The sequence below is a fragment of the Botrytis fragariae genome (genome assembly GCF_013461495.1).
Source record: "Botrytis fragariae strain BVB16 chromosome Unknown tig00000054, whole genome shotgun sequence".
Taxonomy (NCBI): Eukaryota; Fungi; Ascomycota; class Leotiomycetes; order Helotiales; family Sclerotiniaceae; genus Botrytis; species Botrytis fragariae.
The window spans coordinates 2,172,654-2,186,291 of NW_023500993.1; the positions used below are offsets into that span (position 1 = coordinate 2,172,654).

Below are 13,638 nucleotides of genomic sequence, written 5' to 3' on the forward strand. Positions count from 1 at the left end.
ATCTGTTACAACGGATTAATAATAGACTGTAGAATCACTAACTTATAGGCTATAATAGTATATTACATTACATCACGTTACATTACACCTACTTTAATCTAATCTTATTCATTCATCTCATTTAAAGCTTCACCATATTTATACTTAGGTATACTATACTATATCATATTCATATTTATCTCCATCTTCAATCATCCTATCTCCTATCTAAATCTCCTATTTCCCCATACTAGATCATCATAGCTACGACCACAACTACAACCACAAAAGCTCATTCATTCATTCTAGACGACTCATCATAAGAAGACACCCACACAAAGAAACATAAAGAAAGAAAATTTCATCTCTACTATCTCAAGTCATCTCAATTCATCCAATCTCATCCTATCTCATCTCAAATGATCTACCAGACCCGTCCAAGCGACCCGCGAAACAAACATGAGGTCTTGAGCTCGAGGTCATGAGCTCCATGCCTCCCAAAAACGAAGAGAAGAATAGTCATTCCCATTTTCATTCGCATTCGCATTCACATTTCCATAACTATTTCCGAATCCAAACCCCTGTACATTTTCCATCTAGACATCATACCAGACATCTAGCCAAACCCCAAACCAAGATAAAAGTGCACACCATCTATCGAGCCATTCCCAAACTCATGACTCCAACCATATAATTGCTCTGCAATCTTCGTTTTATGTCCCATCATATGTACCGTATCTCATTTTCATATATCCATGCTCCAACCTTTCTCAATATGGATAATCACATCATAGCGCACGCACTACTTCTCGCCCTCCTTCTTCTTCCAACGCCCCCACCAGCAGCCACCCCACCTTCTTCTTCATCAGCATGCATCATCTGTGCTTCTCTTGCTCTCCTTCTCCTCCTCCTAATCCCGGCCCCACCGGCACCAGCCTCTTCATTCGCCATCATATATTCCGTCCATTTCCTCTCTAATCTTCCTGCTGCCGAAAGATCTCCCCTCAAAACTCTCTTTGTATGTTCATCCACTGTTAATTGCCAACCATAGAAGCACTTGAGCGTAATAATTTCCGTGGGAAATGAATATCTATGTAAATTATCATGATCAACCGGCTTCGTAATTTCAGAGTTCCGCGAAAGAACTTCACGAATTCCGGTCCACGTAACATTCGAACAATCGAATACTACCATGCGAAGACCAGGACAAGGACGTGATAATGGATTTGTTGTACGTGAGGATCGGAGTCGAACCATAGTTGCTGCTTCGGCAAGGATTAGATCGCTGATTCTCGTATTGTCCATGTCGATATTTCGAAGACCAGTACAAGAGCGGATAACAGGGAGCATACCCGTGTCACCCAAATTCTCACAATAGCTGACAGAGAGATGTTGGAGAGTGGGAGCGCAAGGTGCCTTAGCGAGATGGTTGGATAATAAATCGTTGCTAAGCTCACTGAGATCTTCCAAATCGAGATGTGTCAAATTTGGACAGGTAGCTAGAATGTTTTCGAGTGCTTTGTCTGTTAAAGTAATACATCCACTCAATTGCAGACCTTCCAAGTCTGGACAAACATAGGCAAGTGATTTCACACCTTCATCCGTCAATCTGTTACAGCGGCTCAAATCCAGATGTCGAAGTTTCCGTTGCGGAACTAACGGCGCATAGCTGAAAGCGTCGAGCTCTGGATCATTCCCATGCATCATTATCTGGAGAGCATCATCAGTAATATCTATACAGCCACTCAAGACTAGTCGCTCCAGTCTGTTAGTCTCGAATATTAGTAGCGCCAGATCCTCATTGTCGAGGCCTCTAACTTCTCCAGCACGGAGATCCATCAAATTTGGACAGCCTCGAATGACTAGCTGTAGACCAAGCGCATCCATATGAGTACACCATGAGACATTGAACATCTGGAGATGCGGACAGGATTGTGCTATGATCTTGCACGTTGCGTTTGTGACAGCTGACAATCCAGTAAGATTAAGATTGGTTAATCTTCCATTGGTTTTCAAAAGATTGTGCAAAGTTGCTTTTTGAAAATTTCGACATCCTTCAAGTGTCGCATTGATAAGATTCTTGCAGGCTTTCACTATCACTTCTGCACGCTTGTAGTGCTCGACTTGTACGCAACCTCGAAGGTTGAGATCTTTGATGAAGGGACCTGCTGATACAATGATCTTTGCCAAAGATTCAGCGGGAATATCCGCATAGAATTCCGAGGCATCGAAGCATGTCCAGAGCTGTCCATCGAAACAAGTTTTGTAGAAATCTTGACAAGTGTTGGAAGCTCGTACCAATTCCTTTGGTTTCAGGAATGCAAAAATGTGTAGCTTGACCTCGTGTGGCATTTTGTCCCAAAATTTAAAGTTGCTCTTCTTCAAAGGTTTAGATTTTACGGTCATCGGCTGTGAAAAGTAATCCTCGACGATTTCATCATCTGGAGATGAAGTCGCAGGTTCTCCTGCCTCTGCGATGGTTAGTTGTTGTAAGTCCTGCATCAGTGTTGATGCACCAGCCATCGCTTCGTTCTCGTTGCGCTGAATAGCAATGTGACGATACATTGGATCATAATATGGCGTGTCAAGACCAGGGGTAACTGGTGTCGAATCTGCTTCTGAGCTAATTCCTGAACTTGGCCCCGAGACTGGTGCTGCGGACGAACTTCCTTCTGTTGATTGGGCGGGAGGGTTCTCCGAGATGGGAGGAGCGAAGCTTAGACAGGAAAGTGTTGACCTGCTCCCATATGGACTACTCTTCGCTCGTTTCCGACTGAACTGTGCGAGTGTAGGCGATGAAGCTATTCTTTGAAGCCATTTGCCTTTGGACTTGACAGGTCTTTCATCGTTCATGGCTGGTGTTGAACTTCCGACTGGGGTTGAGAACCCCGCCATTGTGTTGGCCATTTGATCGTCGAATGTGAATTGAAACTCTGAGATAATCTCCTTGTCCCGGGAGTTCGGTGTCGATTGTGTTTTGGAAGAGAGGCCAGTGACCAAAACGTAGCTAAAGACTGGCTGACGATGAAATTCGGGAGGGTCCTTGATTTCAATTCACTAATGTCTCAACCCCGGGTTGATCAAATCCAAGGTAAACAAGGCACAAGTGTAAAGGAATCCCGTTTATCGATTGCAAAATGTATGCGAATCGAAGATGCAACAATTATTCCGGGAGACAATGGAAATATTTAAATCCTTTCCTTTGTTCTTTTAATAGGACCGACCAGCGATGATTATGTCTTCCTCGGCTCTTGCAACGTAAAGTGGGAGATGGATGTTTGAGGCGGGGAGATAGATAGGAGTATAGTAGAAGTAGAAGATCTTCTGTGTATCTGCTATCTTGAAGAATTAATGGCACAATTCACAAATGAATCAATCATGTATGCACATGCACATGCACATGCATATGAAATATGACAAGAGTAGCCAAAGACACTCACCACTTAGAAAAGAGGATGGATGCAATGGAAATGATAAATATCTCGGAATACCAGAACCGGTATCGAATATCGATCACTTTCCAAGTCCTTATCGCAAAGCCTCCTTATCGGCTCAACGGGGCTTTGCACATGAACAAGCTTCGTGATTCGGGAGAATGATCAGATGTTCAAAATCGCAAGCATGAGACAAGATTTGATTGTGAAGAGTGTGGTGAGTGAGAGGGTGTGAGAGAGATTGGAGATAACGAGTAGAAGAATTGCCCTGCAATGAAAGGGGCGAGAGAGGTGAGAGGAGAGAGGAGAGAGGAGAGAAGAGATCGGAAAGAGGTGAGAAGTTAGAGGTGAGACTGCGAGAGGTTATTGAATAAACAAGCCAGTCCAGTCAAATCCAATCCGTCCAGACAGGCGGAGTCCCGACCGATGTACGGCCACTACGAGTTTTAGACTCTCGAGGGTGGACACTGGGGGCATAGACTTTCCAGTTTCCAAACAAACACTGGAAGGCGATAGGTTGAGAATTCAAAATGCACGTAAAGACAGTGCTGAGTGGACACTCAATGATTGATCAGTGAGTCTGGAAGGCTGGAACCGATGGGTTCACCAGCCAAAGTGGTGGTCCCGTTGTTTGGTCGCATTATTCACTGTGAGAAACATCCATTCTTGCCCCATACATACATGATGTACATCCACAAACACGCAAGCAAGCAAGTCAGCAGCCAGTCAGCAGCAAGTCAGCAAGCAAAAATAATTTATTTACAATATGAAATGTTGTAGTTTTTGTTTTTTTACAGCTGATTGAGGGTAACTTGTCTTTTACGAATGGATTTGTATTCGAATTCAATTGAATTGAATTGAGTTGAATTGAGTTGAATTGAGTTGAATTGACTTTATTTCAGCCTGTAGTAGATTATCATGCAGCAATATAATAAACAGTATTCAGAAAGCCATGTTGCTCATGTCTCTCTCTGTGTCGATAGATCTCTTTCCCTACCTAGTGTGCGCGATCTCATCACTTGACCTATCATTGTAAAGTTGTAAAGTCAAACCTCCAATCGCCATCCACAAATCCCCTGTCTCTCTTCCACATCAAGTCAAGGCGATGGAGAAAAAGAAGACCTGAATCCTCGTCGAGTCGTGTTAGTGTATGATTGTCCCTCGCTCGGATTCCCTCTCCACCGGTCCCCCGTTTTCCCGAGACAGCGGAAGTGGTGTGGGGATGAAGGATTCTAGTTGATCTTTTCCACACTTAAAGCATCGCTGTGCCTTTCCTTTCCTTTCCTTCCCTTCCCTTTCACAATGGCGTGGATGATCAAACTAGTGACTAGATCACGCTTGGCCGTGCGAATGGCTTCGTGGCTGAGCCAAGGTTGTTCGTCAAAAGTGGATAAAAGATGCTACATTCGACGAGTTTTCCCTAGCACGAATTTGGTAGGTAGAAAATGAATTTGATTCATGGCGATTGCTCGACTCTGTACAATGTAGAGGAATACTTTGGTTGGTTGGTAGGTAGGTAGGTAGGTCTATAAGAGTCGGCTCCGAATATTGGCTTGCGCAAGGTAGGGAGGTGTGATTGATATTTTTCCTATTGTCAGCAATTCATGCATCTTTTCTTCTTCTTCTCTTCTTTTCCTTTCCCTTCATTTCCTTCATTTCCTTTCTTTCTTTCTTTCCTTCTTTCTTTCCTTCTTCCCTTCTTTCTTTCTTCCTCTCTTCGCCAGTAATTCCCAAATAGATTCTTACAAACACCTCTTACTCATCACTGCCACCCCTTCTCTCTGGGGTACAGCCGAATGCGGGGTTTTCCGGATAACAAAATAAATAAGGGTACTTACTACCTAGGTATCGTATCGGATCGCATCGTATCGAGGTACAAGATTACTACCTAGGTTACGGTATGTCGACATAAGTTGGAGAATTGGTCCGAATCGTCAAAGCGGAATCTCTACTCTGTACCCTCTCTCCACTTTCTCTTTGCCAAGCTTTGAAGGGTCAATCGATAACATTCTTATTTGTTGGCTAATTCACATGCAAAATTGTTGAAGCTTACTACAAGTGAGGGTGTCTTCTAATATGTCCATAATCCCGCCGCAAGACAGCATAATTGATTGATTGATTGTCTGATTGTATTGAGAAATCGGTGGTGAGACCTGCGTGGATGCTGAAGTTTGGATGAATTGGCATATTAGCCTGATAGAAGGAGAGGTTTGTTTTGGCAGTCGGGTCTATCACGTCGCAGCAGCCAATAGAACATTCAATTCACATGAAATTGCAGGTATGATCTCCTTTTCGAAACTGTTGACAATCAAAGAAAGGTAGACCAAAGGGTAGACTCGAGGACAATAAACTTTAAAGAGAAACACTATCTTCATGAATGTACTCTGTACGTACGCCTCCTTCATGCAGAAGATGATTTACTTTCTTCAGGTACTCAAGGATAGAGGGATATTGTTAAAGAATGATATCCGAGGTACCCTCGCACCGTCGGATCATTGCCATTAGAGGAAGATCATCGTCGAGTCGACCCCAATTAATATCGAGATACCTACTTTGCCAAGGTGAATTGGTCGTATGGTGTCTCGAGGATATTTGAAACAAAACATTGTGATATATTGAAGAGTAAAAAAGTTGGACATCACAACAAGAGCTGCTGTGTGATACATGATATAATCATACATATATGAATATCTGGTAGAGTATTTACGATGATACCGACTTCATGAAGGGGTTACGCGAAGACCATCAGATGTTACTCGAGTACCCCCCCCCAAAATTGAGCGTATGGGCGGTAACGGTTAAAAAGATCCGACCCCCGGCCTCAAATGCTGTGTCACGATGCTGCACGCCATCTCGGATCGAATGGTTAATCAGCAAGCCCTCAAGTGTAAGATGAAAGCTGGAGAAGAAGCCCACGTGTGATTAATATATCAATGTATAGGTAGCGAGGTAGCGAGGTAGGTAGCTGAAATTGATTGACGAGGAGTGTACAGCACAAACGAAATTTCGAGCTCGTCAACTCGGTGCTTGCATACGAACAAATGGAGATAAGGAGTTGGCAGCAAGCATCTTGCTAGGAGCACTTTAATGTATGTACATTGGAAATAGTTTCAGACTCAACAAGCCCTTGCTTAAAAAAAAGGCATACTACCTAGGCACATGCCGTATATGTTTTTGTTGACATCAATATAGGTCTTACCTTGGAAATTAAGACTTTAGAGACCAAGGTAAAGTTGTGAAAGGTTCATTTGATGTTTTGACCAAGGTCAATTGCTCTTTAGAAAACTTTAATCCAACAATCTTGGAGGCGTTGATGGAGTAACAAGTCACAACTTTACTACTTAGCACGTAAAGCCGTCATGGAATCTTGGAGCTTCTTCCTACAATGTCTTGAATGTTTCATAGGAAACTTCTTTTCGGTGGGGTGTAGCGTTTAGAGGAAAAAGATGGTTGGTTGATTGGAGGAATTGGATGGTTGGATCATCCATCCATCGTGAAAAGCAGTTGAATAGTCATAGCCACAAGGCGAATGAACCGAGTCTGTAACCTACCTAGTATATACCTAATACGTCCCTAGTCGCGGTATTCCCAACCTCGAGCCAACCTCCAACCTATCAGCCCCAACGTGGTGGTGTCTTCTCCAGCAATCCCATCCTCTTTCATTTGATAAAACCGTTGTTGCTGACTTGACTCTCCACATTATAAAACACTTCACGTGCGAAGCTGGAAAGTAACAGAAGAAGTAGAAGAATACTCGAGTAATTCGCTGCGTGATCGGTCAGTCATTCAATCAATCAAGAGCAGAAGCTGAAGCCGAAGCTGAAGCAGAAGAAAAGGAACAAGACGCCTTTCAATCATCTTTTCCCGAGCTTGCGGATTCAAAATATCACACACACCATTCATTCATCGACAGACAACGTTATATCTGAATTTCTAACATTCATTAATATTCATCCTATTAACACATCTACGTCGACATCTGCGCCTACGTCTACGTCTACGTCTCCATCAACCACTTCATAATCTGGTATTTGTCTACTCGGTATATCTCCATGTTATACGCACGCCGTACACATCGCATCCTATCATATCATATATTATATCATCAGATATAACAAACTCAAGGACAAGCCTTGTACTTAACTTCCCATCCGACCCCACCTTTTTCCAGTACCACTCTCAAATTTCGGTTTTCCAATTTTCTATCACAAAAGCAAAAGCAAATCCAAAAGCAAATCGAGTTCTCTAACTCACGAATCCTTCGAGTGTACATATCTTTGGATACTTGCAAAAGCTCCACACATTCAATCCATTTCCTGACATTATATCTCGAAGTTCCTTTTTTGCCCCAGGAGAACATATTCTATTAATGCACCGTTGTACTTCTTACTCGAAACGAGATCATTTGTTACACATAACAGCTTGAGGTTGCCGACTGACACTGTTACTGTACTAAAAGTCCCTTCTACTCGTAACCGCCAAACCAACAATCATTCTGGCTTTTTAAAGCTAAAAAAGAAGCTCGTGAACTTATAAGAGTCTTCACAATTATGCTGAAGACGGATACTTCAAATAATCATGGTTTGTCTTTATTTCTTAGTATTAGTGATATGATTCTGCTCGAAATTCCTTGTTCGAGGTTTCCCTTTGATCGGCGCATGATTTCCGCCCAACAACAAACCTTCGTCATTATTTTGCCAGACGTACCTTACCTACTTCTCCCTTTCCCTTCCGCATTGGAATTATAAGAAAACTAATGGGTTTTTTTTTTCAGCCTTCGAGAACAAAACAGCTAGGGAACCCGATCGCGACCGCAGTGTACCCTTCGCCCTGCAGACTTGTCAATCCCGAAAAACAGAAGTACTGGGAACCTCCTCGCACATGCTTCAGCAGGACCGGATAGAGCTAGAATACGGTTCTCCTTTGATGACGGGCTGGCGGCGGCAGAGTTTGATACAATGTCGAGGTTAGTTTTTGGTGCCTGGTGCAGGAGGAACATGTCATGAGGTCATGGGGCGAATCTGCGCCTGATTATGCAAATGACTTTGGGAAAATCGGTGACTGACGGAGAAACTTCTACAGTACTAGATCGCCCGTCGTAACGGAACATGAGCATGGGCTCGGGGCTTCAGGTCTAAGACGAATTCGACAACAAGTTCCGAGAGTACCAGTTTTGCCTGCCTCCGAAGGCTCTTCCCGAGCTGCGTCGATGAGTGCTCGGTCGAGTTCAATGACCCTTCCCTTTTCTGGTCGCGCAGCTTCTGTAGCCATGCCTTCTGGTCCATCCTCTCCAATTCTACCATTTACCGAAGATCTTACCCGTTTCCCATCTGAATCATTACATTCCTTTTCTTTCGCCCACCAATCGGATGAATTTATCCACAACCGTCAAAATGTCTTGAAAAGGTCCGTCGAGTTCATGTCACAGAAGCTGGGCTGGGGAACAACAAGTGCTGGTATAGCCAGTGCTCAAGCAAGAGTAAACGGAGACGCGGAGATGCAAGGCATGCTCGAGCTTTTGGCAAAAGCCAAATTGGTTGGAGCGAACAACATTGGAGCTGGAGAAGAGCAGACGATGGGAGGACCTCTTACCGGACCGGCAACGAGTCTGGATTCTCGGAATATTTTCGATGCTAGCTTTGCCGTGCGTTCCGAAAGTCCAGAGCCAATGGAAAGTTCTCCGCCTTCACCTACCAGCGCTAAAAAGGTGACAATCTCATTACACACCTTACGCGAAGATGATCTACAGTCTATCGAACCCCAAAAAGGCTTAGCCACAGCCCTACCAGCGGATTCTGAACCTTCCTCTAGGACTCCAACAAACGAGAGTCGGACGACAGCGCAAACATCCCCACCAGTCACGAGGCGCCAAAGTCTAAAGAGAACTTACACTGATCTGGAACCTTTGAGCTTACAGAACAAGCTAATGGACGCTATGTCACAACCTTACATAGCTACTGATTCTCTCCACGAATCTATGTTTTCCCCTTCAATGCCACAGACCGCCAGCGCTTCGACATTCGGACATTCTTTAGGATCAGCAAATCACAGTCATTCGAGTAGGTGGGCACCTGCTGCACAAGCTATCTTCACCACGGAGAGTACTTCACCATACACTATTTTGGCGGCCAACGACCTCGCCTGTCTCGTATTTGGTGTTACAAAAGCAGAGGTCCGCAAAATGGGTATCCTTGAAGTTGTACAAAAAGAAAGAAGGCCATGGTTGGAGGAAAAATTAAGTGCACACAGCTTGGGAACCGAGTAAGTAAACCTTTATTATCTTCATATTCTGAAGCTTTTGATATTTCGCTTTATAGGCTTCAGACCTTACCCCGCATTTTATTTCCCCACGAAATATTAACAATGTCTTCACAGGGTTGGAAAACAGACCACCCTATTATCACAGAACCAAAGTCAGCAATCAAGCTCAACATCAACCAGTAAGTTCTTTTTCTCAAAATCAGACGATCTCAAAACCTTAATTTCATTGCTTGTATACTGACCAGGACTCGCAGCATCGATGCTGCTTGGACGGCCTGGTGGTATCACGGCTAGCCTCTTGAGTAAACCTAACTCGCGTCAAGTACAGAAACCTACTCGTCGAGCGCAAACCGACGATGGTGCAGGTTCCAGTCTTGTTTCGAGAACACGAGCAGCAAAGGGTGGCTCAAATCATCAAAGTAATAAATCTAGGGGCGTTCTTTTATGCGGCGACGTAGTACCTATTGAGAAACGAAATGGCGCAACAGGTTCGGCAAGCTTGTGGGTCAAGGAGAAGAGAGGTGGCCTTATCTGGGTTTTGGAAGAGATTCACGAAGATGTAGCCATCGTCAGCCTTGACGACGATGCTGCCATAACAAAAATATCTGGATCTATCGATGCGATATGGGGAACCGATATTGACTGGACAGGTATGGATATTGGGAAACTTTTACCAAGACTTCCACGCCAAGGAATCGATGGCAGGAGTGGAGAGATCGATTATGCCGAAGTCAGTAAACGGAGATATTTTACCGCCCGTACCTCTGGACGTGTTCATATTCCGGCAGTCGTCGACAGAGTTCCTAGCAGCACAGATCTCCGCGTTTCTAGCTTTCCTCATATTGCGGGCATCATGGTTCTCTCTGCGCAAACCTTGAAAATCACGAGTTCCAATTCCGTTTTCTCTGCTGCATTATTTGGGCAGGATAAACCCGATGGTCGATTGATTACCGATTTAATACCCGATTTCGATAGGATGTTGAAGATTTTAGTCGAAGAAGATGGTGTGGATATGGTTGATGGAATTGTTATTCCTGAACACAGCTTTAGACGGGCTCAAGCTTTTCTTGCACTACGGGACGGAAAAGCCGATGCGTCAACATATTTCTTGAGGCCAGATGGATTATCAGCCAAACATAGGGACGGCTCAGAGCTCAAAATTGACGCTCAACTTAGAGTTGTAAAATCGGATCCTAAAACTCCCGCTTACGATGAAAATGTTATCGAAGAAATAAGTGACGAGGAAGACGGACCTACGCCCCACGAGCCTGTAATAAAATCCGAACTTGTCTACGCTTTATGGATCACATACTCAAGGAACATCCACGCCGCAAAACTTGCTAATGGTATGGAAACTCCCATGTTGACTGGACTGGAAACACCATTGCACCAGCCTTCTCCTGGTCAAACAGGACCTCCAGCTCCCATCAAAATGGATTCTTCAGATTCCGATGAGCCCAAGAACGAAACATCGCATGCGTCGATGCTCACAGCACAGCTGAAGGCCGCAGCAAAGAAAACAGCGGCTAAGTTTACAGGTCGCGATCGGTCTTTTTCGAAAGCTCATGAGAAAGAGAAGCCAGCTGCTCCAGCAGAGGTCAAACCTGTTGTCAAGAAGAGCATTGATGATTTCACAATATTGGAAGAAATGGGTCAAGGAGCTTATGGTCAGGTGAAACTTGCTCGATTCAAGAAGAATGGTAACAATAAGGTGATCCTCAAATATGTCACCAAAAAGCGAATTCTTGTCGATACTTGGACTCGCGATCGTCGACTGGGTACTGTGCCCTTGAAATTCATGTTCTTGATTATTTGCGTCGGGACGGGCTTCAGCACCCTAATATCGTGGAGATGTCGGATTTCTTTGAGGATTCCGTTAATTACTATATCGAAATGGTACCTCACGGTTATCCAGGAATGGATCTGTTTGATTACATTGAGCTCAAAGTTAACATGGAGGAAAAGGAATGTCGCAGCATCTTCGCACAGGTTGCACGTGCCATTCATCATCTTCACACCAAGGCTCTTGTCGTTCATCGCGATATTAAGGACGAGAACATAGTCATTAATGGTGAAGGAAGTATCAAGCTCATTGATTTCGGAAGTGCCGCTTACATCAAGAGTGGTCCTTTTGACGTCTTCGTAGGAACCATTGGTAAGTTCACTCCTTTAACAAATTTGAGATTATATCTAATGTCATCACAGATTATGCTGCGCCTGAAGTTCTCTCTGGTAAACCATATCATGGAAAACCACAAGATGTTTGGGCTCTTGGTATTCTGCTTTACACCATCGTGTATAAAGAAAACCCATTCTACAGTATTGACGAAATCATGGATCGTGATCTTAGGGTACCTTATGTTATGAGCGAAGAAAGTATCGACCTCATCCGAGGTATGCTAAATCGGGATGTTGATTCGAGATTGACTATCGAGCAAGTGATGGATCACCCTTGGTGCGTAGAGGCAGAGGACGACGAATAAGCCTCAGGTTTCATATCGAGCGGTAGTATTAAGTAAAGCCAGACGCCGAATTTTTATTAACAAAAAACAACGAAATCAAACATGGAGGATATGAAGAAAATATTTTGGTTATATCGAAGCAAACAGATGAAGAAATACACGAAAGAGAAGAAATACTTAGATTTCATGATGTCATGAAAAGAGATACCCCCTTTATGGAAAGGAAGACACAGTTCAGAGGTTTGATTTATTAGCGAGAATCTGAATCTATATCAAATGGGGAATTGCGTGGGGGTGTCATTGCCGGATTGTTTTTCGTTGCGCACTTTTATATGATGGGGATTTCAAAGGGTATTGCAGGTGGAAGGATGGATGGATGGATGGATAGGACGAAGGGATATGGAAATGAGCGAATCAGAGGAAATAAGGAGGGGTGTTGAGGATGAAAGAGAGGCGGATAGGGGGTGATGAACACACATGGTTGGAACTGAAGATGTGGCTGTATTGTATATGAATGATGATGATGATGATGCCAATCTATCTATTGGACTCGAGAGAGAACTGAGAAATATATTGATAATTATTGATTGTGATTGAATTAATTAAGTATATAGCCTAGTGGCATGTCTGCTTGATGCGAAATAGTGGCACGAATTGCAAGGAGATTGAATAGAAATCTCGAAAATTCTTTCAAGGGGGAGTTCTCGCTTCTTCTTTCTTTCTCGCTTCGAGTCGTTGTTTATTGATTATATTGTGTGTTTGAATGGAGTACGTATTGATGTTTTCTTGCTCTTTTCTTCTTTCTCCCTTTTCTATAATTCTACAATCTTATTCGGTTACTTTTTTGCCTTTTTGCTTCTTGGCTGATATATATCGATATTGCTTTTCTGTTTTGTTTGAAAGAAGTTCTTTCGTTTATGGGGATGGGGGTGGGGATAGAATAATTGGATTGGATTTGGATTTGTTTAGAGGGAAGATGAGAGATGGGAGGTATAGTGGATGGGCGAGAGGGGGTGTGAGGGGGTGTAAACTAGATGAGATTTATTGGTTCTAGTTATTTTGTTTCCCTTTCGAGGGAGGAGAAGGGAAGGGAGGATGTGTTTTAGAGCCTGCGAGGGAATCCTTTCATTTTGCTGAAGGGGTTTCGAAAGAGTTTCGTATGCTGTTGGGGTGATGTGTTTTCTGTATCGGGGTTTGATCATCTCTATGTTAGTCATATTGTTATCAAATAGTATCCCATCTGATACTAAGACAGAAGCGTTCTGGGGAGGGAGGGGAGGAGATGAAAGAGAGAAAGATAAAGAGTAATTTAATTATTATTAATTAAAAGCTAGGTTTTAAAATAATATATCTAATTATATGCTATATTTCAATATCGAGCTAAAAGATATTTATATGAATTCTCCTATTTCTGTGTTCTTGAACTTTGGGATTGGAGTTGTAGAATATAAGCTAGGCTTTTGAAATCTAATCTGGAAGCCTTATTTGAATTTCAGGAAATC

General features: G+C 43.3%; 2 protein-coding genes across 2 annotated transcripts; one reads left to right on the top strand and one right to left on the bottom strand.

The window, feature by feature from the left end:
• Positions 1-762: 762 nt before the first annotated feature.
• Positions 763-2,874, bottom strand: Bfra_005387 (putative f-box domain-containing protein; the record flags this gene model as incomplete). Its single annotated transcript, XM_037335771.1, has 1 exon — positions 763-2,874. One exon carries the CDS (start codon positions 2,872-2,874, stop codon positions 763-765), a length of 2,112 nt encoding a protein of 703 aa, XP_037192866.1.
• A 5,089-nt stretch (positions 2,875-7,963) lies between these two features.
• Positions 7,964-12,157, top strand: Bfra_005388 (putative serine threonine-protein kinase ppk6 protein; the record flags this gene model as incomplete). The annotated part of the gene is given in 8 exon segments (XM_037335772.1): positions 7,964-7,994; positions 8,188-8,229; positions 8,250-8,379; positions 8,502-9,674; positions 9,789-9,853; positions 9,929-11,490; positions 11,508-11,829; positions 11,880-12,157. 8 exon segments carry the CDS (start codon positions 7,964-7,966, stop codon positions 12,155-12,157), a joined length of 3,603 nt encoding a protein of 1,200 aa, XP_037192867.1.
• Positions 12,158-13,638: the final 1,481 nt, after the last annotated feature.